General features: G+C 38.0%; 1 protein-coding gene across 2 annotated transcripts in view; it reads left to right on the forward strand.

Moving 5' to 3' along the window:
- MET (MET proto-oncogene, receptor tyrosine kinase) overlaps positions 1 to 15,435 on the forward strand; it is a 1,562,736-nt gene that overhangs the window by 1,277,005 nt on the left and 270,296 nt on the right. For both annotated transcript variants that reach the window (XM_044088706.1, XM_044088705.1), the window contains exons 12-14: positions 10,348 to 10,494; positions 11,993 to 12,149; positions 12,629 to 12,769. In XM_044088706.1, the coding sequence (XP_043944641.1) occupies positions 10,348 to 10,494; positions 11,993 to 12,149; positions 12,629 to 12,769 (445 nt within the window). The remainder of the gene's footprint in view (positions 1 to 10,347; positions 10,495 to 11,992; positions 12,150 to 12,628; positions 12,770 to 15,435) is intronic.

Raw genomic sequence — 15,435 nt, forward strand, 5'->3', positions numbered from 1 at the left:
CAACTTGTATTTGATCAAAATATTGCAGAGAACTGAAAAATATTTGAGCAAGAGTATGATATAGTCATACAAGCGTGTTATTCTGACAAAGATGCATGCACCAGGGCATTAATTTTGCTAAACCTAGTTGGATCAGATGCCACTGAAAGATAGCATTCATTTGTGTATGCACCAGCAGTACTTATAGGTAAAGGAGAAAATTGTCATATTACTGTACAGGCTAAATCAAGGGAAGACCCCAAGTGTTTGAAGTGCAAATCTAGAGAAATGTGCAACCCCCAGACTAATGTTACATTAGAGAGGCATTTGTTTTACACAAGAAATCAAAAGCAAGGAGAAACATGTGCAGCTTACATTACTGGCCTGAGAAACAAACCTAAAACATGCACGTTTGGTGACTTAAAAGATGAGTTAATAAAGGACAGGCTTGTGTGTAGTATTAATAGTGCTGTTGTGAGAAAGATTTTTAACTGTCACAATTGTGGTGCCAACCATGAGTACAAAAGAGAAAAGTGCTTAGCATTTCAAGTAAGCCTCACACTGTTATAAAGAAGGGTCATTTGAAAAAGTAAGTTGATCAAGAAGGGTTGCAGTCTACTTTCTATGTGGATGGAGTATCAGTAATTGGTGAAAAGACTGATGCAGTAGATTTATTAGCAAAAAAATGAAGTATTTTTACTGTCCAGATCAATGGTAAATCCATCAAGCTCAAAGTAGACACTGGTTCAAAGTGTAATGTTATTTAAGCAAACACTTTTGCTAAGTTGAGAGCTGGTGAGCAATTAAATGTGGCCAGTTGTGCAAAACTTGTTGCTTATGGAGATGAAGAAATTCAAATGGAAAGCTCAGTAGTGCTTTCATGTTACATGGCCAAGAACTGTTCTAGCTTATTATTCTGTGTAGTCTGAAAACATGTACAGTCATTATTGGGTCACAAAGACAGTCTGAGAATGAATTTGTTTTCTTTTACCAAAGAAGCTCATTAAATAAGCACATGCCCAAGTTCCAGCTTCACTAACACTATTTTTTCAGAGTATACTGATGTTTTCGATGACAAGTTGGGCAAGCATCCTGTTGTGTATACTATGAAGATAGACCCAAAAGTCAGTCCAGTAGTCAGACTGGCAAAAAAGTTCCAATAGCTATGCAAGACAAAGTCAAAGCGCAGCTGGATAAAATGGTGCAACAAGGTATAATCTGTCCAGTTACAGAACCTACTGAATTATATGGTAACCGCTCACAAAAAAGGCTCAGACAAAATTAGAATATGCATTAACCCAAGAGATGTTTAAAAAGCATTGAAGAGAATGCATCATCCTATGTGTACAGCTAAAGAGGTCGCTGCTCTAATACTGAATGCCACTGTTTTTTCTGTCTTGGATGCAAAAAGTTCATTTTGACAAGTGATGCTTGATCACAAATCTTCATTACTGACTACATTCAGTACCCCATGTGGAAGATATAGATTCCTCAGGATGCCATTTGTAATACCTTCTGCAAATGAAGTCTTTCAGCATGCAATGGAGGAATTTTTTTAGGTTATCCTTGTGCCATAATAGTAGATGATTTATTGGTCAGAGGCAGTGGTGAATCAGAGCATGACAGAAATCTTAAGAGAGTTCTAGACAGAGTACAGGAAGTGAACTTAAAGTTCAATCCTCTAAAGTGCAACTTCAGACTACCAGAAGTTACATATGTAGGTCATTTGTTTACTAGCATTGGCTTGAGACCAGACCCATCCAAGCAAGCAGCCATTCTTGAGATGCAAGCACCAGATAATGTTCAAGGTCTACAATTTTTTCTTGGTATGGTCAACTAGTTAGGCAACTTTATACCAGACTTCAGTGAGTTGACAGCACCTTTGAGAGCGCTAACACATAAAAATGTTACATGGTCTTGGTAAGAACAGCACCAGAGAGCATTTGAAGACCTTAAGCACAAAATAGCTACCCCACCTACATTAAGTTACTATGATGTCAATAAATCAGCAACTCTTTGCTGTGATGCTTCAAAATTTGGTCTTGGCTCAGTTATTCTTCAAGAGGGCAGACCAGTAGCCTATGCATATAGAACACTTACCCAAAGTGAAATGCAATATGCTCAAATTGAGAAAGAACTTCTGGCAATAGTATTTGTGTGTTCCAAGTTTCATGATTATATCTATGGTTGAGATATTCAAATTGAAACTGATCATCAACCTCTAGTTACTATTTTAAAGAAGCCTATGCATTCAGCTCCAGTGAGATTACAAAGAATAATGCTCAAACTGCAAATGTACAACTTCAAAATGGGCTATACAAAAAACAAACTTCTTTATCTGGCTGATACCTTATCCATATCACCCAGAAATACCACAGAACATCTTTATGCAGAGAATTTTGACTTCAGTGTCATGGAAGTGAGTAATGTTTTTCTACCACAAGACTTGATGAGCTGAGGGATCATACAAAGACTGATCCAATTTTGCAAAAGCTCAACCACTACATTAATGTTGGATAGCATTATTTTGAAAGGTCCTAAAATTGTTGTTCCTACTTCCTTACATCAAGAATATATCCATATTTTGCATCATGGTCACCTAGGTTCAAAATCTACTAAAATAAGGGCAAGAGGACTAGTATTTTGGCCTTCTCTAGCAAAATACATTGATAAAGTATTTTCCTCTTGTTCAGTATGCAATAGTACTAAACTGCATTTGTAAAATGAACCACTTCAGCTAAGTGATACACACTGAGCAGAGTGGAGGAGGGGCATTGACTACAACTCTGATCTGAGATATATAACAATAAGTATCCTTTTTTTGGCTTATGTATACTGGTTATTGCTTCTAGCAATTTATATATAGCACTTTTTATTGCCTGCTGCATACTTTTTACTGTATTTTATTGCTATTAACTAATCTGCATGGGTAACTGATTTGTTTACAGTTAAAAGCATTCTGTAGAGTCTCCTTGCTTCTTTATCTGTTTAAAAACTTTCATTTTGTGGCTCACTGCTGTCATAAAGATTTCTGTAGTGTTTACTGTCTAAAAGAGTATAGATTAATAGCTTTAGTATTGTCCCAGTTCAGATTTGCTGGCTCAGGGCCTGTTTGTTTTTGCAGTGATTGTTCTGAGCATATGAACAGGCCATCTTGAATTAGCAGAAGCCTTTCTTTACCTTTGTGTCAGGATTGTGTTGATTGGCTGCTGGCTAGTGGGGGCTGGTTCTTTTGTACTTTTTTTTTATTTAAGTTGTCTATGGTTGTATCTTCTGGTATTTAAGCACTAAATTTGAGAGGATTTCTGTCTATACACACTGAGCAGAGTGGAGGAGGGGCATTGACTACATCTTTGATCTGAAATATATAACAATAAGTATCCTTTTTTGGCTTATTTATACTGGTTATTGCTTCTATCAATTTATATATAGCACTTTTTATTGCCTGCTGTATACTTTTTACTGTATGTTATTGCTATTAACTAATATGCACGGGTAACTGATTTGTTTGCAGTTAAAAGCATTCTGTAGAGTCTCCTTGCTCCTTTATCTGTTTAAAAACTTTACTTTTGTGGCTCACTGCTGTCATAAAGATTTCTGTACTGTTTACTGTCTAAAAGAGTGTAGGCTAATAGATTTTGTATTGGTCCCCACCCTCCCTCTGTGTTGGTGTCTTGTTGTTATACTTGTGGCTTTGCAGTTGCCTGCCCTACTGTAAATTTGAACTGGGACACTCCTCCCAGTCTAGTGTCATTAGCTCATTCTACCTAATACAGACAGGACATCTGAGAAAGCAGACTTCTGTTCCTCCTTTCTCCCTTTCTTTAAACAAAAAAATAAAAATGTGCCTGAATCTCCTTGTGTTCTAACTGTGCTTCTCAAACATTTTGGAAATATAGAGTATATTTTAGTGCATTTATTAAAACTGTATTTGCCTTAATATTGCTACAACTCAAGTGTTCTAGGTTGCACTGCATCTGAATTGTTTAAGTGTGTTTTAGTTGCTTTTCTGTGTATATAGACTTCTCTGTATATGTAGACTAGCTACTTATTCTACTGTATTACTGCCTCTTAAATTGTTTTTAAGTTGCGCACTTGCCTTGCGTCATTTAAAAAGCTTTAAATTGTTAATTTTGTAGAGTTGTAATTGCATTTACTGTTTAGGACTACACACTCAAGTGTGTTAGCCTTTTCTGTGTTTATTTGCTGTATTATTGCATTGCTTAGCCTGTTTTAACCAAAAAAAACAAACAAACAAAAAAATACTATCTTGTTTGCTCGTTTCCCAACTTTCCTAGCCAGTATTGTCCAGATCCCAGGCTTTGCTGGTTTCAGGACTTTATTTTCTGTGTTCAGAGCTATCCAGACTTTGCTGTGGTAGAGGGAAGTCCTACTGCTTACCAATGGGAGTGGTGAGCATTGTACTGCCTATCTAACACTAGAAGAGTGGTTTCCAGCTCAGAAATTGTAATTTTATTAGCCTTTTTGGGCTGATTTCTATCCCTTTCAACTGTCTGGCTTAAAAACGTATGCGTTTGCACATTTTTTGCATCGTGCAGCACCGCGGGGCTACATTTAAACTATTCCAGGTGCCAGAAAGTCTGCTCTTCAAATTTTCCTTTAGAACTTGCTGGTTTCTCAGTAGTAGCACTAAAATCCGAACCCCTGTGACTAGCACTTGCTCTAGAACCTGCTGGAAAGCACCAGAAAGCCTGAAACTGATACAAGCACTCAACTCTCCTTGTCAACAAGGAGAAATTAATCGTAGGCACTAAACAGCCTATAATTGCAAAGTACCTTGCAAAGGTAAGGGAAAACAGCTTTTGTACTTTACAAAAAAAGCACCTAAACAGGCATGTCCAAGGGTGAGCTTCCAGTGATTTCTCCTGTCCTCCTGGTGAATCTGGGCATACTGGGGCAATGCGGCAACTGCCTCATGTACACAGACAACCCTCTCCTCCTACCACCCAACACTACAACCTGCTAGAGATACACTTACATAGCCAAACTGGAAGCAAAGCTCTCTCCAGCCAAAATTGTACTAGACAGTCAAGAGGAGAAGGTTAACACCTGCACTACACCTCAAGCAACACATAGCTCTTCAAAACCCACACCATCAACATCCACACATAGCAACACTAAACCCACATATGCAGAGGCCCTTAACATTAACCTGCCCAAGCAACAAGGACCTCCGAAGCTGAAATGCAAACAAACACCAGTCACAACCAAAGTGACACATAGTTCACAACACCAGTGTGCCACCCAGCAACAGCCCCTAAGGCAAGACAATGTGCCCAACACTTTAGTCATAGGTGACTCTATAGTCAGGCACACTGATGTCCCACTCACCAGGCTGAACAAGGAGAAAATTACAGTCAGCTGCCTGTCGAGTGCCAGGATCTGCCACATAATGCATGCACTCAAGTCACTCCACAACAAGTACAAATACAACTCTGCCATTGTCCATGTTGGAGTGAATGACTTGAGACGTACCTCCCTGAACTACATGAAAAGAGACATGGAAGAGCTCTCGTATCATGAGGCCCAGGCAGGAATGACCCTAGCCATGAGTAGCATCCTGCCTTCACCCAGAATGATACCACAGTATAAGGACAAAATGATTGACTTCAACATTTGGCTAAGATTCTGGTGTCATTCAAAGGGGATTCAGTATCTGTCTGCCTGGGAAGACATGCTCGACAAACCACGATGCTTTGCCAGAGATGGTCTGCACCTGTCACCCCTGGGATTCAGGTTACTGGCTAAAGCTCTTGCCACCCCTATAGTGCCTTTTTTAGGCAAGATTCAAAGGACAGAACCACCACTGTAACAGATACAAGCTTGCAAAATCTGAAGGTAATGCTACTCAATGCTAGAAATCTAAACCTCAAAATGCACTCTCTCTAGGCACTCCTAAAAATGAAGAACATCGATATCTGTGCAGTAACTGAGACCTGGTTCAAGGCTCCAGAGAGCACTCCTGCAATACCAGGCTACAACTCTTACCACAATTTTCGGCCACCAAACCAAGACCAAAACACTAAAGGTGGAGGAGTGTCCATATTCACCAATGATATTCACACCTCCAGGCTAGTGGCCCAACACAATGCATCTGAAATTCTCCAGGTGCAACTAACACTAGGTAAGACTGCAATCCAAATTGTAGCTTGCTACAGATTCCCCACCATGCCCCAAGATTCTCATTACACCTTTCTAAACATACTGGAAAATATTAAGATACAACCAAACACCCTAATACTGGGTGATTTCAACTACCCTGCCATTAACTGAGAAAACTACTCGGGTACCAGCACCTTTTCCCAATGGTTCTTGTAATTCATAAATTCCAATGCCCTGGATCAGCTAATCCATTATCCCACCAGGGGCTCCAATATCCTAGACCTGGTCATTACCAACATGGGAGATAGATGCTCCACACCAGTGGTCACCCCATCATTGGTCAGGTCTGACCATAAGCAAATCATCCTTGACATCCACATCCCACCCCCACCCCCCAGTAAGGAAACCTCTCCAAAGCCAACTTCATGCTACTCAAGTCAGAAGTGACCATGCAGATGGGAGTTGAAAGTCTGACTGCTGAATCCTACACTAAGGCACTGTATGAGCACATCCACTCATGCATGAATCGTGCCATCCCAAATAGAACCAAGATGCTGTCCTCCAAAAAAAGGAAGCCAGTCTGGTGGTCCCTGCTATAAACAAACTATACAACAGAAGGAAGAAACTGTTGCAGAAAAGAGGAAAATCTCAGGATGCAAAAAACTCCCTTACCAGCCTCAGTAAGAAGCTGAGATCCCTCATAAAATCCTCAAAAGCTAGTTACAAAAATAAAATTGCCAAATATTCCAAAGACAACCACAAGGCATTCTATAGTTATGTCAAGAATCTAAATGACAGTGCTCAGATCTGCTCTGAGGTACAACAGAATGGCATTAAATATACTTATCCCAAGGATATTGCCAATATCCTGGCAGATCGATTTAGTGCCAACTTCACCCCCCTGTCACCCCCTAAAGGGCCTATCTCAATAACAAAATATTGCCAAATTCCAGTAATCATGGCCACACAGGTAGAAACTGCACTCTCCAAAGCTAAGAATACAGCATCCGTGGGACCAGATGACATCCCAGGCTGTGTACTACATGAACTACAAAATGAACTGGCACCTCACCTAAGTGTCATGTTTAATCATAGCCTCACCTCATGCTTTGTGCCCACTGAGTGGCGCACAGCTACAGTTATCCCACTCCACAAGGGGGGATCCACCTTGGATCCTGGGAACTACAGTCCTGTCAGTCTGATGAGCCTGATCTACAAGGGCATGGAACGGATTATCATGGAACTTATAAACAAAGACATCTGCAATCTTCAAACACTGGACCCCATCCAGTTTGGGTTTGTGAAGGGCTGATCTTGTCTCCTGAACCTGATTGACTTCTTCGAATCAGTCTCCAGAGCTGTGGACGAGGGTAAGGCGGTCCACACAGCCTATCTGGACCTCACCAAGGCCTTCGACATCATCTGCCACTCTGGAATTATAGATAAACTTACTAAGCTGGGCATAAATCCCTACATCACTCAATGGGTTACCAACTGGCTTACTGACAGAACCCAGACTGTAAAAGTAACCGACTCCAAATCCAGCTCCAGACAAGTGACAAGTGGAGTACCTCAGGGTTCAGTCCTAGGACCGCTCTTGTTTGGCATCTACTTCTCTGAAGTACAGGCCAACACTAAGGGACTCTGGCTAACAACGTTCACAGATGACTGCAAACTGGGAGCCATTATTGAATCCTCAGATGATGTGGATATTCTACAAAAGGGCCTTACAGAAACAGATGCTTGATGCCAGAGCCATGGGCTCACGCTTAATGCCATGAAATGTATAGTTATCTCCTTTGGAAAAAAACATGTACCCATGAATTACCACATAGGTGGCAGTATACTAAACATCGAAAGTGTGATGAGAGACATAGGGACACAGGTGGACAGTGGTCTCACCTTCGATAACCACATCACCACAACAGTCAGGAAATCCTTCTATGTGGCACACCTCATCACTAAGGGCTTTTCATCCAGAAAAAAGGAGGTTAGTGTCCCACTGCATTCATCCCTCATTAGATCCATTATTGAGTATAATGCCCTGCTTGGTATGTACCTCACAAGACATCTGCAACAGCTGGAAAGGCCGCAGAAATGCCTCACTAAAAGAATCACAGGCCTAAAGCAGATGCCATATGCTCCAGCTATACTCTGTGGCATATCATCTACTCAGAGGCGATCTCTGCTTAACATACAAGGCCATGTCAAACTCTGAGCTGTTGGACATGCTCCACTTAAAGAAATCCCAATCCCTCAGAGCCACACGCTCCTGGAATCTAACCCTTGTCATCATAATGAACCAAACACACTGGAGGGATAGGTTCCTGACCCAGAGACACCCCATACTCTGGAATAGATGGCCATACATGTCAAGCAGAGCGCCTCCTTGGTCCTCTTCAAAAGGAACCTTGATGACTGGATGGGAGATAGGAAATTCACCCCGAGATCATGTCAGTTGCCCAGCTAGACAGGGGTCCAGGGAAGTAAATATTGTGGGAAGAAATATCCAGGGAATTTTTATGGCTAGGCTTGTATAGGCCCTAGGGCCGGTAGCCTATTACCAACCTATGAACCTATGAACGTAAGTCAAGTTCCTGAATTACCTTGGTTAACACTACCCACTAACATATTCAAAGTGGAACAATCAGCATTACTTACTATTGGTAGCCTCTTATTCAAACTGGTTTTAGATCGATTTGCTATGTAACCTAACATCCACTACCATTATTATTAAGCTGAAATGTCATTTCTCAGTCCATGGAAGTCCACAGAAGTGTATCTCTGACAATGGTACCCAATTTAGCAGTCAGTTGTTTCAGAAATTTGCAGGAGAATGGGACTTTGTACATGTTACTGTAGTCCAGACATTCCACAGTCAAATGGAGTAGCTGAACATGCAGTACAGAGTGCAAAGCAATTATTAGAGAAATCAAAGTATGACAATACCAATGTCTTTTTGAATTTACTCAATCTCAGGAACACATCCCATGACAATATACTTGGGTGGCCTGCTCAGAGACTTCTCTCTAGACAAACCAGAGCAACATTGCTTATCAGTTCCTGTTTATTGTGGCCTAAAGCTAAAAACAACAAAGCTATCAAAGCCCAATTATTTAGAAAGCGTTCTTTCCAGAAGTTCAGTTATGACAAATTGAACAGATTTCTTCATCCATTGAAAGAAAGAGAGACAGTGAGGATACAAACCATGAAAGGTTTTGACCGGATTGGTCAGGTAACAAGTATATGTGCAGAGCTGAAAATCAGAGGGTGTGAAGTACAGGAGAAATCACAGACATCTTCCTCCTGTGTCAGAACTGTTATTGCAGCATTGTTCTAGATCTCAGAGCAATACAGACAATGTTCTTGTTCCAGAATGTGTCTTGACTATTTCCATTTCTGATGGTGTTCCTGATATCCCTAAGGCTGAACATTCAGCAGAGACAATCCCACTTGCTAGACCTAATTCTAATTTCTATACCACACGATTTGGTTGTATTTTCAGACATAGTGTGAAATGCACAGCAGCCTGGATGTAATTGTATATATGTATCTAGTAATGTATAACTGCACGACAAAGAATCATTTGTATCAATTGTATGTCATTTAATATCGTCATTATTGCATGACTTATTTCTCAAAGTGAGAGGATGCAGAATAACGTGTGTTGTAGCTTTAAGAAGCATTTCCAAGGACTGAACGTGCATATAAATAGCAAGCATGTGCAAGCTTCAGTGCTATTTTGAAAAGTGCAGCCAGAGTGTGAACATGTATATGTGTAACAGCTAGTTGTTTATAAGTTAAAGTTACTTAGCCTAATTTCTTATGTGTTTGTATATAATAAAGCTGCTTGAACAAGAACCCACAATGTTCGTCTACTTCATCCTGACTAGGAGAGCAACAGAACATATAATTTCAGTGAAAATTAGGAGCAGAGTGTCACAAAATGAGTGATTAATGTTGCTAGTTACTAACTCTTAACTGGAAATATTTGCAGACAATAGACGTCTTGCACTGTGCCAGAAGGTTTCATAAGAATGGCATAAATGTTATGTATAATCTATGGCAAGCTAAAGTACAGAGTGGATGGTAATAACTGAAGACTCACTTCTTTTCATGTGTTGTCGGTAAGCATTTTGAAAAAGAAACAGTGCAAAAAGCTAAATTTTCTAATTGTCATGTTTTTGTGCTGTGCATTTTTTTCAAAACATGAAAGTAAACTGGAATGTTATGTTTTCATTTTAGGTAATTAATATCGATCCAGAAGCAATCAAAGGTGAAGTCCTAACAGTCGGGAACAAGAGCTGTAAGGACATCCATATAACAGCCAGTTCTGTTATTTGTGCTGTACCTACAGAGCTTATAACTTCTAACAATGATTTTGATGTAGAGGTATGATTTCATCAAATGTATGTCACACTGCTTCGGATTAATGTGTGCTAATGGTTATGATAGACCATTTACAAATGCATACATAGGTGGGAAACAGCATCTCTGGTGCTTGAAGTAGGGTCATCAGTTCATAGGTAGTTACTAGGCATGCAGACCAGGAGACCATTAATGACTCTAGCCCTAATTCCAAATTGCTCAAAAGCACTGCCTAGTTAAGTGACTTGTGCAAGCTCACACAGCGGGCAGATGAAGGCTGAGGGAATCAAACCCTTGACCACAGAAAGTATCTCATTAACAGCTCATAGCCTTGATCCTTGGCATCAACTGTGAGGATTAACTCACTGCTGCAATCTTTACACATAATTATTTGCATATTGTTGAAAGGTACGTCCTCTTAGAAGTATATGCTAACACTGTCTATTCTTGTATAAACAAGTAAGTACATTCTTATTTTGTACGAAATTTGTTCTTACTGTCTTCACATCTCACTTATGCAGTGTATTGGCATATTTACTTGTTCTTTCTTTTATTAGTGCTACTGAATGACCTGTTCAAAGACTTGCACCATCTCCAAATATTTGTTTGCAACCCATTCAGTTATTTCCAGTAACATAGAAAACAGATGGCAACACGCTATTTACGTACATTCTGCTAGAAAATATATTAAAAAGAATGAAAATGCTGAAAGTAAGAGAATTGTTTAGAGAGTTGTTTTACCCCTGGCATATTGTACTTGTATTTTAGCTTTTGTATTTCCAATAAACTTGGACAGATTATTTCAGGAATTGTACTTAACAACAGAATAGTTGGCAAGGGCAATAATACACATCCAGTTCTGGTATTTGTCTGAGCAATATCGCAGCTTCTTAAAATCCTGAATCCAGAGAAATGCATGACTAGAATTTTAAAGCACCTTTCAGATGAAATAATGCATAAGAATGGTAAGAGAATATCGAATATAATCTGCTGTTTTCTACTTAAAACCAAATATGCAACAAGGGCAATTAAGTACAGTTTCATGAGGTGAAACGATATTCATTTTATACTTCTGTGATTGATGAACAAGACATTAAGAGGTCCATTTCTTGATTTATTCAGCCTTTGGAGGTTGGGGGTTTTAAATGTTCATTTTTACCAAGGTATACATGTGTTTTGATTCTACTGCTCTGAGACTGAAGGCTGCATGCTGTTCTCTTTCAGTACCCGCTGTATGATCTTTAACTTTGTAAATTTGCTGTACAACTGGGATCCAAGTTTTGCTTCTTTCCTTGAACACAGCATTTTTCCGGCAGCTTGGCATCCCTGGTGTGTAGGCACATGCAGGAGCATTCTAAAATAGTACATGCATTTGTTTCAAGATGAAATTATAACCAACAGGCATCAAAACAGAGACATGAATAATTTTCACCTCACGTGAACATTTTTAAATAAAAGAATAACCAAAGAACCTGCCCTTGAGTGTGACATACATTTTCATTTTACTTCTATTTTCTTTTAGTGGAAGCATGCAGTGTCATCAACCATTATAGGGAAAGTGATGGTTGCTGAAGAACAAGGTTTTGCTGGACTTATCGCCGGAGTTGTCTCAGTACTGGTCATTCTGCTCTTTATGCTCATTGGTTTTGCATGGTTTAAGAAGAAAAAACAAGCCAAAGGTAATGGCATTAACCTACAAACTTAACAAATTACACAATGTTCTGTACTGAAAATGTGAGTCATCATCTGAAACTCAAAGCAGAACACCAAGACTAATAAATTTGCTCTAGAAATAAAATACATACACACACACACACACACACACACATATATATATATATATATATATATATATATATATATATATATATATAAAAACAAGCAGGCAGTAGCTGACATCTATTCCAGAAGGAAATAAATGGCAATAAATATAGAATATATGACTCAAAACTCCTACTGTAACTGTATAAATCCACATCTGAATCTTAAAACAGAAAGCAAACAGCAATGTATTCTTTTCTTGAAGCAAAACTAAATAAAACAGTGACAGACTAAATTGCTTATGTTTTAGCAGAAAGTAAACGATAACTATTTTCTAGTAAAAGTATATGCTATCCACAAGGGAATTTACTTTTTTGTGTCTATGTTTGTTTTATAGATTTAGGCAATGAAATAGTTCGTTATGATGCAAGAGTTCATACTCCACACCTGGACAGACTTGTAAATGCAAGAAGTGTAAGTCCAACTACAGAAATGGTTTCAAGTGAATCTGTCGACTACCGTTCCACTCTTCTAGATGGTATGTCACAGCAACAAATTTGTTCATTTACTTATTTCTTCCTTCGTAAGATGCATATCTTTATATTAGATCATTCCACATTTTTATTATGCGTGGTCATGTTTCATATTGGAAACACTGATTATGCATTGATTTACAAAACACCAAGCCTTTAGTTAATTCTGAAGGTAACAATGTTTATAAAGACAATATTAAAAAAAAAACATTGTAAAGAATACGCAAACCTGAAACAAGTAAAAAGGTCAACCACTCTAACATAACTATAACTATAAACACTATATATGAGTGCTACATAAAAAATTTGGTGCAGGGGATTTTGTTACAAAATCACAAGAAGTAAATATCACAATGTTGACAGAGGAAAAAAAATCTAATATATTATCTATAATAGATTACTGAAAGTGCTTATTCACACGTCTTTTGTTAAAACATAAACACTTTACCTACATAGTATTTTCTATTAGTATGTGTTCAAGGACAAGATTCCAGTATTCTTGATAGTAAGAACACTTATATTATTTCTTATAGGTTTATGAGAGGATACATATCTGATCTCCATATTTCTGAAGCCTTTCCAAGAAAGTTTAGAACAGTCTAACCGATTTTGGGTAATATATTGTTTGACTAAGGCAAAAAAGGTAATAATAATATGTAATTTTAGCCTATGTAGTTTTTTAGTGATGTGGGCAATAGCAAATTCCCAAGATAATGTTGATTTCTCATATGCCATTTTTTTCTTATCTTACCCTGAGATAGCACCAAAGATTGTGTGAAAAATTACAATTCCATACAATGTGCATCAAGTCAGTCTTCGATAATGGGAAACATGAACAAGATGAGCATATTTTGGAATTAAAACTATTAAGTATAACTGGAGTAATATAAGCATTGTTATTAATCATTAGTTGTGTGTAAATGAAGTTCTTGAAAGTGTCAACTTAAGGGTTAATGCCATACGTCTCAACTGTGCAGATTTTCAGAGAATGTCCAGATTGTTGCCTTATATTTTTGGTCCGTTTTTCAAAAAAATTGTTTTTCTGGCAGATTAGTGGCAAATCAGTAAAGATTGAAAGTAGAAAATAATGACAGACATTTGAGTTTCAGATTTCATACTTTTCAGAAAATTCATACTAATGCAAAACCTGTTATTCTATTAACTTTCTGAGCTCCAGCAGAGGTTTCACTCTATATTTGTAAATATCACACACAGTATAATCTTTAATAAGTGGATACTTATCTAGCTTTACCATGTTATTACTCAGTTTAGTATTAGGGTTTAAGTGTAAAGGTTGTTAAAGAGCAAGAGTTTTGGTTAGATTTAAGGAACCCACCAGATTCTGGAGTATCCTGATTTGGTGTTTTAAAAGACTATGAAGGTTAATTTTCTTATAGCAATCTAGTGTAATAAAAGGAATGGCTTTTGGGTTAATATTTGTTGATCTGACATGTTTATACCAGATTTTAGTCCAGGATGGAGACCGTACATGAGCTTGTAGATTAAATTCTGAAATGTATATGATTCTGCTTGAACAGATTATATTGTAATATAACTGAAAATCTGGGAAGCTAAGCCCCCCTTTCTTCTTGGGGTATGCGAGTTTGGCATAACTAATTCTAGTCAGCTTTGGATACCATATAAATTTAGATAATTCTGTACTCATTTTGCAAAAAAAAATTATGGGGAAGAATCATACTGAATGCATTGAACTGGTACAGTAGCTTAGGTAAAATATTCATTTTGATTATTGCTGCCTTGGATAGGACTGAAAGCTGCATTTGCCTCCATCTCTGAGTATCTTGAAAAATACTAACCCATGTTTTAATTAGATTGTTTTGCATCACTGAGTGAGAATTTTGTACAAAAGTTAATCCTACAAATTTAAATTAAGTACTCTACTTTAAAAGCAGCATCTGAGAGGTAAGTCTCCTTATGGTTTAATGAGTTGATAGGAAGAATAAGGGATTTAGGCTGCTTGATATTGTGGTTTGAAACTTTAGAAATTTTTTTAATTGATAAAAGAATTTTATGTAAATCTGTATTTGGGAGTTCAAAACAGATATTCAAGTCATCAGTGAAGGCAGATAAGATTACCTTATTTTTCAAAATTGTTGGGATGAAAAGTTTTCTGAGATAGATATAAAAGTAGTGGTTCTATATATAAAATAAAAAATCCAAAGCAGCCAAGCTGAAGGCAGGAAACACACCAGCAAAGGTTCCACTGTTTAATGACACAAAGCAGGACAAAACGTTGTAAGAATCCAAAAATTAACGCTCTTGGCGAAATTGCGTTTTCATCTTCATTAACAATGACTTCATCAGATGAAGTCATTGTTAATGAAGACGAAAACGCAATTTCGCCAAGAGCGTTAATTTTTGGATTCTTACAACGTTTTGTCCTGCTTTGTGTCATTAAACAGTGGAACCTTTGCTGGTGTGTTTCCTGCCTTCAGCTTGGCTGCTTTGGATTTTTTATTTGGTCTTGGTTCGTTTTTTAGCAGTTTACTGGTTCTATATATAAGTTGAAAAGATTAGGAGATAAGGGACAACCTTGTCTGGTCCAGTTTGAAATCTTGATAGGCTTTGAAATGTTTTATTTACATAGAGAGATGTATAAGAATTTTTATAAAGTATTTTTGTCATATCGATAAACTCTTTTGGAATATCA

This window comes from Protopterus annectens, chromosome 11.part0 (assembly GCF_019279795.1).
Source record: "Protopterus annectens isolate FY-2018-M chromosome 11.part0, PAN1.0, whole genome shotgun sequence".
In the NCBI taxonomy this organism is placed as follows: domain Eukaryota; kingdom Metazoa; phylum Chordata; order Ceratodontiformes; family Protopteridae; genus Protopterus; species Protopterus annectens.